Here is an 18,843-nt window from a genome sequence, read left to right on the forward strand (position 1 = left end):
ATTAAAAGCATGAGGTCGGTCCTCAGGCCTGCTTTCTTCTGCTCTATAAATACATGCAGTTCATGATGGAGTTTGGGAAAGGAGGAAGCAGAAGGCAAAAGGGAACATTAATAATGATGATAAAAGCCCGGGTCAAGGTTCAGATTTGACCTCTACTACTTCCTAATGTGCAGGAGGTGCTTGTTCCTGTTGTGTCTCCTATGTGACAACTTTTTTCAAAACAGCCCTTAAAGGAACACGGCGACTTTTTGGGACTTTAGCTTATTCACCGTATTCCCCAAAGTTAGTCCATACATACCCTTCTCATCTCCGTGCGTGCTGTAACTCTGTCTAACGCACCCACCGCTAGCCTAGCTTAGCACAAAGACTGGAGGTAAATGGCTCCAGCTAGCATACTGCTCCCAATAAGTTGTTATAAATAAATTTGTTTTATTAAACAAAATAATGGCAACATTTTCCTATTTACATGTTGTGATTTGTATAGTCACAGAGTGTACAAATAACAAGGTCACATGAGACACAGCCATCTTCTAACCGTATACATACTGGGAACTATATTCTCAGAAGGCGGAGCACTGCTACTTCTGCGGAGTGATTTGCTCGCAGCGCCTGAGAAGCCACGTGGTAAGGAAACGAGAGCTAATCTCTCCGCAGAAGTAGCAGTGCTTCGCCTTCTGAGAATAAATGTTTGTCTACTTGGACAAATGGACCAACCTGAAACGAGCCATTTATTCATTTATTGTTACACTCTATTAATTTCAGGGTGCTTTCACATCTGTAGTTCGGTTCATTTGGTCTGGACCAAGGGCGAAATATTATACTTTGTAGCATTTTCAGGCGTTTTGGTTCCTTTTCACACCACACTGATTTCTCTGGTCCGAATCAGTTGATAAGTTGATGAAACGAACCAAAATGCAGTCACGTGACAACAGCCACATCCACTCGTTGGCCAGATGTGTCTTGAAAGTATTTCCATAACTGCACTTCGATTGTCAGAATTAATGTGTGGGAAAATTCCAACAGAACTGACGGAAGTAAACAAGGAGGAAAATCCAGCAGACAACATGCCGCTTTTTACTATGGAGAGACGAGTGGGCTGAGTGTATCCCTGCTCATAGTTTATTATATAGTTTGTAGGGGTGTGACGAGATCTCGTGCCACGAGATCTCGCGAGACTAAAATGTGACGAGATGTCTCGTCGACTGAAAAGCTGTCTCGCGATATCGCCATAATTAGCATAGAATATGCCATAGCTACATTCACATTACGTTGTACACCGCGGCACCGGCCGCCTCCACTGTCGTTTTGCTATTGTAAACGTCTCCTCTGCTCGAGTTGCAGGCGCACACAGAGTGTGACAGTGCAGCAGGACTCAGTTCACTGATCGCGTTACGATGGCGGAGGATTTGTTGTGCAACAGAGAGTCGATCTGAGATGTCTTAGGGCGGTTCACACAGAACCTTTTTTTCCATTCCAGTGCGGTACTTTTCCATTGTTTTTCTAAACGTGCTAGACGGATGTGTAACCTGGCGCTCGCGTCTTGCATCTTTTGCAGCGTCTCGCGCATGACACATCATTCTAAAAACGCGGCGCTCAAGTTAAAATCAGTTCCCCCATTCTACATAGTATCGCATTTTACAAAGCAAAAACGCATTCTGTGTGAATGGCCCCTTATCTTGTAGAATGCGCGTTCAGCACCGCCACTACGGAGTGAAAGTGAAAATAAACGATGCGCGCAAATTAGACTGCATACAATAACCCGTCTCCCAATATCAAACCTATCTCTGGACGTAGTAGTTGTGGCTCTGGTCTCTGTTTTGGTCTCTGTTTGCACTTTGAATACAGAGAGAGTTGGCCTACTTTGATTATGGTTGCCCTTGCACTTAATTATCGTTTGCACTAATAAGAAAAACTGTTGTTTTATACTGTTTTTATTTCTATTTTCAATTTGTGGAAAGTAGTTTCATTTGGAGGTCACACAGCCTCCATCAGAAGTTCTGGAAGCTCATAATGTACAGTAAGGTCTGAAGAGACTCGTGTGAAATCATACTTGAGAGAAGCCAGTCAGTTGAGTTTGTGTTAAAACCTTTACAGTGCTTCTATATTGTTGTATTTCAATGTATTTGATAATTCATACTCCTAAAGTAGAACTGAAATGACATTTATTACAAGATGATTTAGTTAAAACATTTCAAAATCCACCTGCAGACTATTTTTCCAGTCATGAATTTTGTCATTGAGGATTTCTATCAAATATTGTGCAAAAATCTCGTCTCGTCTCGTTCTTGTGAACCCAATCTCGTGTCTCGTCTTGTCTCGTGAGATAAGGGTCTCGTCACACCCCTAATAGTTTGTCTTCACCACTTTAGGGAAACAATAATATTTGAGAATGAAGCGAGGATGCGGCTTGAAAATAATGTTTTAATGCACTGTATGCGGCGAAGGCGCATCACAAGTCACTTCAGGAGGAGGCGTGCATTAATGTTGCTAAACAGTGACATAATGCACAGACTACGGCAGCTGGCTTAGTCCAAAAATGCGCAGTTCTTTGGCCGTTGGGTCTGTTCGAGGTCGGATCACGTTCTCACCACAAACAAACCGCTCCAAAGTTTGTTTGAAAGTCTCGTTTGTTTGGTCCGCTTTTGGTGCGCACCGGAGTGTGATTTCTGCATTCACACCAAGGGGAACGACGAACTCTAGTGCGATTCAACCGAACTAAATGAGTCAGGTGTGAAAGCACCCTCAATGGCCCACTTTAGACATTCTTCTAACTATAATTAACTTTGTAACTACATGTCAACTAGCAGTCATTAGAGTATTTGTAGACTGTAGTCAACTGTTAGCAGACTGTTCGGTTAGGGTTAGTATAATAAGTTGACGTAGTTGCTTATAGTTAGTGTTAGCAGATATTAAGCAGACAGTCTACGAATACTCCAATGACTGCTAGTTGACATGTAGTTGCAAAGTTACTTATAAGCACAATAATGATATACTTTTGTTTTGCTTTATTGTTGAATTCTTAATTGTGATTGAAATTAAATGAACAGCCTTTACCTGTTTAGGTTGATATGAGCTGAATTTGCATGACTATTGCCCACAAGTGTCACTAAAATCAGGGATCAATCCAAGTGAGGTTCTGATCAGTCCAGATAAGTTGGACGGTTTGAAAATAAAGTACTCCACTTACAGTAAACTGGTGATCATATTTTACTATGGCATGTTTATTGTCGTAAATTAAATTGGTACACACTTTTGTATTGGAGAACAAGAGGTCATTCATGCTCTCAGTTCACATGTGTCCCAATGAAAGTGGCACACAGACTGTCCGTGAAGTCTGAACGCCTGATCTTTACTGCTCCCCTGAGGGGGGGTCATCGGTCGGACAGGTCATGAGGCCCATTTGATACATACTGCTTTAATCCCATCTGGGACCTGAGGAGAGCAGCAGCTCTTTACACAACACTGAGCTTTATGTTGTCCATTTTACGACTCGAGCGTATTACTGTAACAAAACCCTCTCTCTCTGGACGCCAGGCCGCATGAGAAGGCCTCAGCTGATGGATGTGGAGGCGTTCACCAGGGCCGGTGATTAAATGGTTAATGTGTATCACACAAGCTTTGATTTTACAGATATTTTGGTTAATACACCTAAAGCTCAAAGCAGTTTTTTTGTTGTTGTCAGTAACAGCATCTCTTACTTTAGTTTTTTATATACTTTTTTTATTAGCTTTTATTTTTATTTTGTTTTTTAATTTTTATAACACCTTTAGTAAAGTCCCTAGCATGAGATTTATGAGGATTATTATTGATTATATCAAAGAAAGGCAACAAAACCAAAATTAATGTTCTTAAAGGACCAGTTCACCCAAAAATTATATTTCTGTTATCATTTACTCCTTACGTTATTCCAAACTTGTATGACTTTTTTTCTTTTGTGGAAAAACAATGAAGATATTATACATGTAAACACTGTTAAAAAAACACAATTAACACTAATATATTATTATTTTTTAAGTTAAGATTATTGGAGTACATTTTACAAGAAAATATTATTTCAGTCTTTCTACTTCAAAAGTTAATGTTTAACTAAATGTGTTTCTTGCTATTTCTTTATAATTAATTTGTGAAATTTACTAGCTTTTTCTGAGTGAAAAATGGTTTCTACATTAACATTTTTTTTAGTTTTAGTGTATTTGTTTTTTTGTTTGTTGATTTCTTTTCTTTTTTCTCTCTCTTGGATGGAACAGCCTGAAAAACTTTACTTGCATTCATTTATTAATAGATTTATTTACAATTTTGAGCTACAAAATAATAAATAACACATTTTGGTGTGTGTTTTATTGGAATGAAAGCTTAACAAACATATTCGTGTAAAAGCATAATTAGAATGGAAACGCCACTTTTAAGATCTACTGACCATTCGGAGATCGACTACTTTTGACTGACAAAATTCCAGCCACCGGAAACACTAACTGATAAAGTGAGTCGAACAAAGCCTTTCTTTTTAGTAAACTTTGTGTACACAAACAATGAAGTCAATGCTGGAGTTCATGTGTAGAGCCCCTGCTGATACTTCCAGCACAGTTTCATGTTGTGTCGAGCCGCATTAGTGTTTTAAAAACTATTGTAAGAGGGGCTGTGGAACTTAAAAGGAAGCTCCAGTCTCTTGTAAATGGGTTCAACGTTTTGATGCAGGAATACACGGAAATATGGACTTTACTGACTTCTTTTATTTATCAGAGCTCATCTCGTGAGACACACACTAGCTTCACCTGCACACACACTTTTTCTGCGCATATCCCTTTCTGTTCACATAACAATAACTGCGCATGTCAGCGCGCCAATTCCCCATACGTATTCATAACGGCAACATTGCATCACAAATGAACAGCAAATCAAATTACCCAATTTACACACCAAATAAACTCTCACATTTTTCCTCCCTTAGAAAAATAAATGTTCTCATTTCAAATATACAAAGAACAAATAAAATCTCACTTTTTTCCCCCCACAGTGAACAGGACATATTAGGGATATAACATGCCATAGCAGACCATATTAAATGGTTTTTAACAATTGTACAAAATAAAATCTCACACTCTCATAGAAGTGCATCTATTCAAAAGGCATTTTGAGCTAAAACGAAAATTCAGTTGATCTTAAAAGTGGCTTTTCCATTCTAATTATGCTTTTACACGAATGTTTGACTCGAGTAGATTAACAAAAAGAGCCCAGGTTCAATTTTGGCGAGAGTTACTCTTTAATTCAAATATTGTCTTAACTCTGTCATCTATAATGAACACATACGCCCCATTTGATGGTGTAAATAAGTCTAGTGGAGGCTAAAATCTGTCCGGTCAGCAACCACTCCTCTCTTTCCTGCAGTAACTCTATCAGCATATGAAGGTGCGGGCCGGCTGGACACCAGGACAGGATGTGCACTGTCTATTTATCATGATGTGTTAAAACATCGGTCTGATTCAGCGCCGCTGAGGAAGAGGATGGGTGGGTGGACAAACAGAAAGCATGTGATAAATCTCTCGGGATGAAAGAAAGAGAAGGGGTGCTCAGTGGCCACAGTTTACTCTTCTATCGTGTTGGTACAGATGAAAGCCAATGCGGTGCCAATGATGTTTAATAGTCAGGGGACAGGAGAGAAGAGGGCACAGGAGAGGTCTGCTTTTCCCATGTCCCTCCCTCTTTAGTGTCCACTAACAAGGATGTCGAGGTTTGATCCTGTTCAGTCTTTCGTTCGACTGTTTCCAAGTCGTGTGCCAAAGGAAACACTCCTCGGGCTGGGGCTCATATTGCCAAAATAAGGGAAGATGAAGTGTGTTGGGGCAGGGCAGTGCCAGCTTTTTCCAAATGTTCATCCGATAGCTTTTGGTGGCTCTTTAAAGGCACACAGTTTACTTGACCGAGCCAACAAGAGCTTTGAGTAGCTTTGCAAAGAGCTTCGGCTATAAAGCTTTTCACCGCAAATACGATTTTAGCCCGTGCAAAGCCATTTACACGGCCACCGATTGGGTGAGCTACTTGTCATATGGGCCATTCATCTAAACTTTATATCAGTCAGTGCTTTTATTTTGAAACATTAGTGGATGTGATGCGCTGTCGGGAAAGGAAAAGTGTGATTGTTGTTTCACTATCAGGAATAACTAGAATTATTATCATTTTTAGGTGTTTTTAAAGCACCACAGACTCAGTGTTTGTGACACATTTCAGGGTTAACTAAAACTAAAACCATAAAAGCATTTTCATAACTTATTTTATTTCAGCTAGTTGACAAGTATACATGGTTTTATTGATTTTAAGTACAAAAATAAAAAAATAGACATTTTAAACAACTAATAAAATGACAAAAACTAAAATTTAGCATGGAAAACACATTAGAATATATGAGCAAAAACTTTACTAGAAAATCACATTTCAGCTTTTAAAGATTTTTAAAGATATGTCATATTTTCCCATTTTTGTGCTTTTCAACAGAGAGAAGTGAGGGATGTGTTCGCCGCCATCATGTTTGAGGCGGCATACAGTTTAGGAAAACACGTCGTGGATGGATCTCAGGAGCGTGACCTTCCCTCTCTGACTCCTATTCTACGCTGGAAAAAAGGAGAGAAGATCGCCGCAAAGAACGAGGTTTGAATCCGTCAGCTTTCACTGCACCTAAAGAATCGAGTTTTAAACCGGATAGCACTGGAGATGAAGATAACCTTTAGGCGCTGATATCCTCACGGGCAGCGTGTCGTCATATAGCACAACTGCACCTCCAGCGACCCGAGTTTGATTCCCAGCTCGAGGTCGTTTGCCGATCCTGTTCCCCTCTCTCTGCCTCATGCTTTCCAGTGTGATCTGTAATGTCCTATACAATAAAGGCATCAAAAGGCCAAAAGTAACTGGCCTAACTTAAAAACACTTTAGGAATTAATCATGAGACCATAATGCACAAATATATATTTAATGCAATATTATTATTATTTTAAATTAAATTAATTATTATAATATATATATACAGTAATTTCTAGAGTATAAGTCGCATCAGTCAAAAAATGCGTCATGAAGAGGAAAAAAACATTCTGGAAAACAAACAAGTCGCACTGGACTATAAGTCGCATTTATTTAGAAATTTATTTCACAAAATCCAAGACCAAGAACAGACATTGAAATGGTTATTCAACTACACAATAGCACACAGAACAACAGGCTGAATAGGTGTCCGGTATGTTAGCGTAACACATTAACAGTTATTCAGCTACACAATAGCATAAAGAACATATACCTGGGAGGCTGAATAGGCTAAATTAACATTAGCCAGCGAGTCCAACAAGTTACCGGTAAGCAAGTTCACCAATCTCATCACAAATCACTGAATCCATTGAATTCTTCATCCTCGGTGTCGCTTCTGAACAACTCCGCCAACTAGAGCGCCCTCTCGCGGCTGTAGACAGTAATGTTTTTTCTTGGTTCATCTCAGTCAGTATGAATTCATTTTGATATATAAGTCGCACCCGACTATAAGTCGCAGGACCAGCCAAACAATGAAAAAAAGTGTGACTTATAGTCCGGAAAATACGGTTTATATTATTTAAAATCTTTCCCCGCCACTGACAGAATTTTCCGTGTTTTCACTGTTAAGCGGTAGGGGGCGCTATTACTCATGTTCTGAAAGAGTACAGAATCTCCTGATCAAAAGACAATGGCAATGAAGAAGCAGAAACAAGCGATAAAAGCATTGGTTATGTAAAATAACTGATCATCAAACATTAAACAGCATATAAATCAAAACTGTCTAATGTTACTGAATGAAATGTTGACCCAGGACGAGAGACAGGACTGTGAAGCTTTAGGGTGTTGATGGACTCGATTTACTCCATCTGTGTTTTGATCATCATTCTGAATCCGATCCGGGCGTGCTCTTTGACAAAAACATGTTTTTCTCAGCTTTTTGCTCAAAATCTTGCTTTTTTTAAATGAAACTTACCCACATTCAAGTGTTGATAAAGAAATAGATATTGCATGTTACAACAAAATATTCTGGGGGCCATGACATTTTTGTGAAAATGATCGAAAATGCTGGCGGTGGCTGGCAACTTTTTCAAAAACACTTTTTCAAAAACAATTTTTCAAAAACACTTTTTCAAAAACACATCACGAGGCCAAAAATAACTGGCCTAACTTAAAAACACTTTAGGAATTAATCATGAGACCATAATGCACAAATATATATTTAATGCAATACTATTATTATAATATATATATATACACCGTAATTTCTGGAGTATAAGTCGCATCAGTCAAAAATGCGTCATGAAGAGGAAAAAAACATATATAAGACGCACTGGACTATAAGTTGCATTTATTTTCACATTTATTTCACAAAATCCAAGACCAAGAACAGACAGAGTAAAGAGTTAATAGTACAGTACAGTAGAGAAGAGTAGAGTATATTTTAATATAAGTAAAAACTGCTATATTTTTTAATAGAATTAAAGAAAATGAATAATCTAAGAAACTTTAAGCATGTTTATTATGCCTCCTAATTAGTCAAGAAAATTTCTGTTTGCTTTTTTGCACATGATCTTCCACAAGCACTGATAAATCATGCATAAAAAGACTACACATGTGCGTTAAGAAGGTAAAATATCCCATAAAATCAAATATGTTCTGATTGCCTGTGGTTTTGAATGTTTATACAAAAAAAATCTACTTGACACTGGAAACATATCACACCTGGTTCGAACGCTTATAAAACCGGCTTATATATCGCTCGTTTTAACATTTTAACAATGATTTTATATAGTAGATCATTCTAATTTACTCTGAGACTGTTGCTCACCTCGTACTCATGTGCCGTTGGCTTCACCCAGCGGCTCAGAATGCCAGAAATTACAATGTGTATATAAATGTGGCTTTAGTTAGCGCTCAATAATGGCTGTTGACTCTTTGTGAATGGAATGTGGAAGATTGATGAATTTATTTGCCAACAGCCCACTTCATAACCAACCCTCCTGTTAGTCGACATGAGCTTGAGGAAACTCGGCGCTGGCATCTTTCAGCGCGGCAGGAATCCATTATGATGGAATCTGAGGCCATTAGTAACTGTGTCCACCAGTTTGTCTGTAGCGCTAAAGCAAAGGTGCTGATGTCCAACACGAACACACGGCACTTTCTTCTTCATTACGCATGAAACCGCCACTCTTACTAAATCTTGTCAGGCCGTCGTCTTGCACAACAGCACCCTCTAGTATTTGCTTCCCATCTCGGGTTATACTGACAGTTTAAGTTGTGTAAACATCCTGTGCTCTGTTTGACTCTTCACAGACGTGGTTTGAGAAGAACTGTCTGTCAGACGACTGTGCCGCTGACCTGAGGCTTCATGGGAAACTGCTGCTTTCTGGGTAAAGCCCCTGGTCTTCTCCTCTCCAGGTTCTGCGCAGCGGCTCGCTTCAGTTCAGTTACGTCATTAGGGTTGAGTCGCTGTGGGTGTGGACACACGCTTGGCTCTCACCGGCCCATGACGTCATTCATTAGACCGTCCTAGTCTGGTTCTGAATGATCTGGACCTGGTTTCTCTGTAGTTTCCTTAAGCGCTGAACCTTCACTGTTTAAAGAGCAGATGGTGATTCACTACTTACTGTATATAACTAGAGCTATAATTGAAAACATGTTTTACTGTAATGACTACAAAACAGGCACTCATGTTCTATGCTCTATGTATCAGATATTTGTATAAGGAAAATTAAGTCTATTTTAAGTCCTTTTTTACATTTTCATTATTTAAATACATTCAGATATTTACATTTTTTTATTATTAGTGCACTATAAAACTGATTTTGTTGGTTTAACTTTAAAAAAGTAAGTTTTTAAGTAAGTCATTTTTTGTTATTTAAACCATCAAAATATAGAAATACAGTGATATATATGTGACCCAGAAATATTTGAACAGGTTTCCTGAGATTTTCCTTGTCCCACTTGTTTTCTCTTTTGTTTCTCTCCTTTCTCAGGCGTTACATCAGTTCTCATCTGGCTCTTGGTGGAGTAAAAAATGTGTCATTAAATTTGACCATCTCTAATGCTGGAGATGACGCCTATGACACCAACATCTACTTGAACTTCTCCAGAGAGGTTCACTACATCAACTTCTTACAAAGAGTAAGTCTGATATATTACCCTTAGTTTCTCAAAACCAGACTTTTGACTTATGACTTGCAGTCTTGTCCAGTTTGCTGCTTATTCTTACCAAGACTGACTTTACTGACTTGTAAAGTGACACACTTTTTATGATAACACTATTGTTAACATGACGTATATCCAGGGCTTGACATCAACAGCAGTGGAGTGTAGCGCAGTCACTACTAGCCACTTTGGTGGGTTTACATTTATACATAATAGCCAATACATTTTTAAATTGTAGTCTTTTAAAAAGACATCTGAAATAATAAACTAAGTGCGATGTAGTGTTGTCAAAAATATAGATGTTTCGATACTGAAATATCTGAAAAGCTTCCGATACTCATTTTCCGCAGAATAGATATACATGATACCAGCTGCTCGCTCTCTCTCTCTCTCTCTCTCTCTCTCTTTCTCTCTCTCTCTCTCTCTCTCTCTCTCTCTCTCTCTCTCTCTCTCTCTCTCTCTCTCTCTCTCTCTCTCTCTCATGAATCTCTCAGACAGTGAGTTACACACAAACCCGCCTCTCCTCACTCACTCGATTAATTTGCTCTGGATGAATAATGTTGGTGTTACAGGGCTTGAATTTCGCTGTGGGATTGCGCATAATTTTACTCATTAGCTAGTTTTGTGCTCACACCCAAAGTGCAGCACATAAAGCCGCCTCTCAGATCTAAATTGAGTTATTTTTCGCTTCTTATTGCGCTTAAACAGTCAAATACACACAAAATAATGTCAATCTTGGCGAGTATTCATGTAAACACAGTCAGTTATGTCTTAAGTGAACATAAACAGTTGAGAAAGAAAACGCATGTGTATAATGGATCAGTGCGTCAGGTCTTAAAATGACCACAGTCTAATAAACCTGCTGCCCAGTGGCGTAACGAGCTATACTTAAAAGAATAGTTCACTTTAAAATGACAATTCTGTCATCATATACTCACAGTCATGTTGTTTCAAACCTGTATGAATTTCTTTCCTCTGCTGAACACAAAGAAAGATATTTAGAAGAATGTCAGTAACCAGACAGTTTCTGGGTCCCATTGACTTCCATAGTATTTTTTTCCTACTATAGAAGTCAACGGGACCCAGAAACTGTCTGATTACTGACATTCTTCCAAATATCTTCCTTTGTGTTCAGCAGAGGAAAGAAATTCATACAGGTTTGAAACAACTTAAGGGTGAGTATATTATGACAGAATTTTCATTTTAAAGTGAACTATTCCTTTAATAAACGTATGCAGGATTATCAAGGCGGCCCCCCTACTACAGCACGCGATGACGCAATGTCCACGAGTAGGCTACCATGAATAGGACAGGATAGGATCATAGAGACACAGCATATAAGAGATGCGATGACTGACAAAATCATGAGTAGCCTTCGCGCACCAAAAAAACACACAAAAAAAACACTGGTGAATGCGCACCATAACACGTGAAAAAACACTGCTGGTGAACTTTTAAAAGAAGTTTCCTATTTTTGGTAATTTACTCATTCATTTTTCCAATTCCTCTTTTCGTTTTCGCTTTTGAAAGCCACTTTTGTGTTTGTAATATGACGACGACTCCATATCGATATTGTCTGTCTCAAGTTCAACTTTTTTACTGTTTTGCACGCAATACGCATGTTCACTTACCGTATCCGGGATTCGAATTGGGACCCGGGGATTCCCCAGTCCCAATTCGAAACAAATTACACCAAAATCCATCATTGTTTGTTTGAAATATGTATTCATTGATCAGTAAAATATGTTGTTGTCATTATTTATTCAAATAAATTTGCGATAAAGTAAAATGCGATCAGACTAAAAGTAGTAAAATGCGACAGGGGGCCCTGGCTGTCAATCAATGTCTTCCAATCACAATCAGGCCCGTAAGCAACCGCGTACCTGCTTACCGATAGTTACGCCTGTGCTGCTGCCAAATTATGAGATCATATTAAAAAATATCTATATGGCAGTTTTTCCCAATGGTATCGATGTCAAAATTGTGGCCAGTGAAAATGCTGAGTGGCTAGTAACTTTGGAAAACCACTAGACAAAGTGACTTGTGAGCAAAGAAGTTTCTGCTTCAAACTAAATTCCTCAATTTTTTTCAAAGATTGATTGCGAAGAACTTTGCAAATTTGCAAATCCAGAAAGTAGTTTCTCAGGACAAGTACCTTCAGATGCGTTCATTATAGCAGCCTGATAAACACCAATTTGTTTCCCAGTGGAGTTATAAAAAACGACTGAAGATTGGGTAAAGCCAGTTAGACTGAAGTTTGAAGTTTGCAGCGCTCTTGCCACTCTTGTTTGTAATACGCACCAGGCGACTCATGGGTGTGCCTTGAACTCGGTGCCAAATACTGACAAATAGGTTAAATGGAAAATGTGACAAGTTTGAATCTTCTTTAGAAGGAAATGCCGTCATCATATCCATGATTTAAAGGGACATAATGGAAAAAGGAGTGTAGAATATGTCGAGATATGCGTTAGGAAGTTGTGGAAACAGGAGGAAGTGCACAGTTACTGATGAGAGCACTTGCAGCTGGTCAGTGTATCGCTATCTCAGGCTTCGAGAACACGTCTCACTGAAATCCCTCACGGTCTGCTTCCTCTGCTGAAAAGCTTTCTGTGGTTATCAGTAGCATGAGCAAGAACATTTCCTCCTTTAGTTGGACAATAATGGAGAAACTCTTTAAGATTGCTAAACGGACCTCTGTGATAAACTCAACCTTCTCAAGAGGGAAACGAAGCAGCAGAATTACGCACTTTAATGGTTATTCTCTAATTTTAAGGGATAATATCTATTTGGACATGTGTCTCCTAATTGTGACCTTTTCTAGATTTACTGATTTTAGAAGATGAAAAAATGCAGATGCAGCAAGAATGGACTATCAATAACTGCGATAGTAATACTACTTAGTAGTTCACCCAAAAATCAATTTTCTGGTTTTATTTACTCACCCTCATGTCGTTCCAAACCAGTATGATTTTCTTAAAAATAAAATGTAAATAAATAAATGTGGTTACTTTATTCTAAGGTGACGTAGTTACACATTACTACATGTACTTACTATAGAGGGTTTGATTTAGGTTATTAATTTAATTTACAGTTATTACTATAGTAAGTACATGTAGTAACGTGTAACCACGTCATCTTAAAATAAAGTGTTACCATAAATCTATATAAAAAATAATGCCGCTCTTTTCGACAAACAATAGCATATAACATATTCAATGTTTATTTGCCCTTTTTGAAGTTTGATGGTATCTGTCTTCATTCACTTTCAATGCATGGAAAAAGGCAGCATGAACACTCAACAAAACAAAAACAAAAAGTATTTGGCTGTAACTATTGTTAATTATTATAATTTTTTATGTTTAACTTGATTTGTTTTGTATACTTGATTTCATTTTCTTGTCGGATGTTCTTTTTGCATAAATTCGAAATAAATAAATGTTCCACAGAAGATAAAAAGTCATACTGGTTTGGAAAGGTGAATAATTTATGACATAATTTTTATTTTCAGGTGAAGAATTCCAAATAGTTTATGTTTGGTCTAGCCTTAATGTATTTAGTAATTTGACCATCATTTGTTTTCTTCTCCTTCTGCGTTCCAAAATCCTTCTAAATTAATTTGTTTGTTTTTGAAGTGCTCAGATTTCACTCTATATATCCTTGTGTTTTGACACAGATCCACTCAACATTGTTTTACGGTCTTGAGTTTCATTCTGATCAGTTTTTGCAGTGCTTCTGAGAGTAATTGGTCATGACTGTTGAATAGGATGCATGCAGGGGTCCAGCTGGAAGTGTATTGTGAGAAGACAGTGGCCGTACTATGTTTGCTGTTCTAGTACTGTACGCTCAGCAGGACCCGTCTAATTACCAACGCCGCGAGAAGTCGTCTGTGTTGATGTGACCCGTCTTCACATGGCGGAGGTCAGGCCAGAACGTCTCCCTTAGGCCAGTTCAGCTTTCCATCATGCCGAGTGTGAACTTGCGCTCGCCTCTTGTTTTATAGTAGGTCCTGTTGGCCCTGTGTTTGTCTTGCAACCCAAACCATCCGCTGCAATGAATTGGTTTCAGAAGCTCCATGGCCTCATTCAGGTGGCCCCGGGGCCCCTCTTGTGAAGAAACACACTCACTGTAATTAGATAAACGGTGGATTGTCCTTTTATTAGATTGTGGAAGGTGAAGCGAAGACCTTTAAATTGGTGTCTCGGAAACAATTCGATTTATTTTAGAGTTACTGAAGCGCTAAATGACGAGGCCGAGAGCAACAATCTGTCTGGATATGAAGTTTATTTTAGAGAGACTCAGCCAATACATACATCATTTGAGATTTGTTAATGTTTCAGTTTAATAACACACAGACCAGAGAGTAGTGACTTAATAAAAACACCTCTTTCCTTCCTGTACGCCATGGTGGAATACAATTACTGAAACAGTAGTGACCAAACACTGGACAGATTTAGAGAAGTGGCATTTCTTTGAAAAAAAATATATATAGTACAAGCACACAAAAAAAAGAATAATAATTTAAATCCAATTTTTTTGATCAAAATGATAAAACAATAGATACAATTTTGAAAATGAAACTGTGCCACTTTGTGCTTGTGAAACACTTGTGGAGCATGTTTATGTACACTATTGTTAAAAAGTTGGGGTTAGTAAGATTTTATTAAGAAATTAATACTTTTATTCAGCGAGGATACATTAAATTAATCAAAGTTGAGAGTAAATACATTAATAATGTTACAAAGATTTCTATTTCAAATCATTTCTGTTATTTTGAACTTTCTATCCATCAAAGAATCCAGAAAAAAAGTATCACAGTTTCCATAAAAGTATTAAGCAGCACAAAAGTTTTCTATGTTGATAATAATCAGAAATGTTTCTTAAGCAGTAAATCATCATATTATACTGATTTCTGAAGGATCATGTGACACTGAAGACTGGAGTAATGATGCTGAAAATTCAGCTTTCGATCACAGGAATATATTAGCATACATTTTAATATATAAAAACTGTTATTTTTACATTATATTTCAGTTTTTGCTGTATTTTTGATCAAATAAATGTCGCCTTGGTGAGCATAAATCTCACAGGCCTCCACAATCCCTGCAAATCTGCTGAAATAAAACAGAGATAAACTTGCAAAATAAAATAATAAGATAAAATTATGTCACATGATCCGCAGGGCCCATCAGATACTGTCCCAGCCCAGGTGGCTGATGGGTAAACACGTGCACTTCTCTGCTGCCCGCTCTAACTGTTAGTTTGGCGACGCTTTTAGGAAATAGGGGTCCTTATTGAACTCGAGTTGTCCTGGGGTTTTCCGGTTAGTGCTTTAGAGGACGTTGTGTCAGAGAGTTGCTTATTTAAGTCGACTTGATGAAGACAAAGAGCACGTCTCCTCACTGAGAAAAAGTGCTGAGCAAGAGGGAGACGACTGTATAAATAATGTTGAAATATTCTTGCCACATATCGTACGTGAGGGATCTTATACCACTTATGTTCAAGGGACATATTATGTAAATAAAAATGGGGAACAGAACATTATCCCTCTATATATAACATAGTAGCATTTTGAGTCTGATATATTAATGTAATAAAATGTTTGTTAAGGTCACCTTTAAAGTCCTATCTGGCTTAGATGTCTAACGATTCCAATAGGTTTTTGATAAACTGTAAACATGATCATTTTTGGGCACAAATGGAGAAATTTGTGAGGAAAAATATTAGTAAAAACAGAACACATTTTATAATTTTCACTTAACCCAGACCACGGTTAAGAATGCATTGCTATCATATATTTTCAAGATACATCCAACACTCGTTTTCTTCAACACTACCGTTCAAAATGTTCGGGTCCGTAAGACTTAGACCAAAATACTGTAAAAACAGTAATATTGTGAAATATTATTGCAATTTAAAATAGCTTATATATATATTTGAAAGTGTAATTTATTCCTGCGATCAAAGCTGCATTTTCAGCAGTCTTCAGTGTCACATGATCCTTCAGAAATCATTCCAGAAACATTTCTCATTATTATCATTGTTAAAAACAGGAATCTGTGATTCTTTAATGAAATGAAAGTTCAAAAGAATAACATTTATGTGAAAAATAAATCTTTTGTACACTATAAATACATTTTCTGTCATTTTTGATCAATTTAATGCATCCTTGCTGAATAAAAGTATTAATTTCTTTTTTTAAGATTTAAAATCTTATGACCCCAAACTTTTGAACGGTAGTGTACATCAGATTGCATCAGACACATTTGAATATCTGTGCCTAATAATATTCTGGGAAACTAGAGTAGCTGACCTACAGGCAAAAAATGTAAAAATGCATGATCTGGTGTGTAAATAGGCCACAGACCGCAAATTGAGCACCACTGAATGCTTTTGAACAGAAATGATTAACAGGCCATATTTAGTCCGCAGGCCGCCAGTTGACGTGCCCTGCTGTGCATTAGCAATACTCAAATCTGCATGGGGAAACCAGGGTGTTCGTGTAAACGCTCCAAACCAGTGCAAAACGTGAGGCCAAAGCCTCAAACTCTTCCCCAGAGAGCTGCCAAGTGCATAAAAATGAGGCTTTCCTGCACCCCCCTCATCTACTTTTGACTATTTATTGATGTATTTTCTCCGGCAGCAGTTCTTGTTATTGCTGCAACCTCGCTAAGAATAGCTCCAGTATAAACTCAAGAATGGGGAACACGTGCAAGACCTCACATGGAACTGAAGATCCCAGAGTTAAGCGCTCATCCTCTGCATTGTCTGGTTTATCAGTGGATCAGAGCTGTGTTTTACGCTCTCAGCTCTGTAAAATGACAGCTTCGTGAACTCTCGCTGTAGGAACGCTCACCCCTCACAGAGTCCAATCTCAGCTGTTTACACAAACCAGCCGGTGCGGCTCTGCTGTGTTTAGAAGAAGCTCTCAACTCTCACTGGCGACTGTCCCTGTTACTGTACAACGCATGAGAGGACAGTTATTTATGGGTTAGTCAAGTCGAGGTAAAAAAAAATGTATATAGCCCTGCCTTAATACAATACAGATTGTTTCAAAGAATCTTCACGTTAATAATCAGGAAAACAACAGTAAAATTCATCAGTTGTGAAACCAAATCAAATTCAGCTATAAAGCAGCTCCACAGAAGACAACTGTCATTATTATTAAGTTCAATCAGTTTAGAGATGATTTAATTCAGTTCAATAACAGTGTTAATGTTGCAAAGTTCATCAGTTATGAAATGAATACATTTTTTATCTGTGAACCAGCTCTGCAGAACCCAATAGTGTCATTATTCAGTTCAGTGTTAGTTCATTTCTGTTCAACAAGTCGATGTTGCAAAAGTTAGTATTATTATTGAGCTCACATTTTGTTCTCTTCAGATAGTCAGTGCAATTAAATCACTGATATTACTGAAGTGAATATTAATTATTTTAAACCCCAAAAAGTTAGTGCATACATTTTTTTTTCCTGGTGTTGTCCCAAGACTGACTTCAAACTTTTGCCGAATGCCTTGTGCACAATATCCATCTCGTGGCATGTTCATTACACAACACTCTTCCAGTGTTCACATTTGCGAGACACATTTCGACAGGTTGTAGATGCTGCAGAAAATGTTAAACTTCTCTGAAATCTGGCCGACCAGTCGAGAGGCGTGGGTATGCACTGCTAAAAATTGCAAGAGCTAAACATAAAAATAAAAAAAATAAAAATAAAATTCTGCAGAACTAAATTCTAGATCTAAACATAATTTACTGCATATTGAATCCAGCTTGCGAGAGTTTTTTTACTCAATGGTAAACCATTTGTATGCCTTCTGAATGCCTTTCTTTCTGGATGTTTGCCTGGGAATCAGTGATTTTCTTTCTGGATGTTTTTTAAGGCATGCTTTGTAGGACGGCACTGCGGTTGCTGAGACTTTCTGCTGGGGTCCGTACCAATTAGTAGAGCTTTTGAAGGGTTTGACTGGTTATTCTCACTGTCATTTGCTGTTTTCTGTGTCTGTTTCGGCTCCAGGAAGAGAAGGGCATTTCCTGTATGCTGGTAGAGCTGGACTTCCTCAAGTGCAGCGTTGGATTTCCTTTCATGAGGGCACAAACCAAGGTATGACAGGAGCGTCAGTTTAACAGCTTAATAATGTTCTTAGTGATCTTGTTAATTATAGAGCAATTCCAATTAACCTTTTTTAATTTTTTACAGTACCATCTATCTGTGCTTTTTGACACGAGTCATCTCTCTGGTGAGAATGAGACGCTGCTGTTTTTAGTGCACGCTAGAAGGTGAGCTTTGGACAGATTTAATGAACTTCCCCCTCTTTAAAAGTTCATGGTTTGTTTCTATGATTAAAATACACATGGTTCACATCATCAGTCCTACATTAATAAATGTCATGATGATGTTTATATTTGAAACAACTAGATATATTAGACATTTGGACTTTTCCCTATTTGGCTCATTTGTGAGAAATTAAGTGGTTTTGCTTGATATTGAAGTCGTGATATGAATCTAATGCTGGCCAGATGTGTTTTCTTTGCTCAGAGATGTGCATTACACACTTAAGTGGTAAAAACTAGCACTCTGTGAGGCAAAATAAAACTCTCATAATGCATATTTTGCCATCTTACAGTGGAAACTTAATCAATTACACTGTATATATAACCATGCTG

General features: G+C 37.9%; 1 protein-coding gene across 2 annotated transcripts in view; it reads left to right on the forward strand.

The window, feature by feature from the left end:
- Nucleotides 1–18,843, forward strand: part of itga9 (integrin, alpha 9) — a 92,697-nt gene that overhangs the window by 52,938 nt on the left and 20,916 nt on the right. For both annotated transcript variants that reach the window (XM_079634986.1, XM_079634987.1), the window contains exons 16-20: nt 6,490–6,642; nt 9,325–9,401; nt 10,008–10,155; nt 18,194–18,280; nt 18,377–18,456. In XM_079634986.1, coding sequence (XP_079491112.1) covers nt 6,490–6,642; nt 9,325–9,401; nt 10,008–10,155; nt 18,194–18,280; nt 18,377–18,456 — 545 coding nt within the window. The remainder of the gene's footprint in view (nt 1–6,489; nt 6,643–9,324; nt 9,402–10,007; nt 10,156–18,193; nt 18,281–18,376; nt 18,457–18,843) is intronic.

The sequence above is a fragment of the Phoxinus phoxinus genome (assembly GCF_949152265.1).
Source record: "Phoxinus phoxinus genome assembly, chromosome: 14".
In the NCBI taxonomy this organism is placed as follows: Eukaryota; Metazoa; Chordata; class Actinopteri; order Cypriniformes; family Leuciscidae; genus Phoxinus; species Phoxinus phoxinus.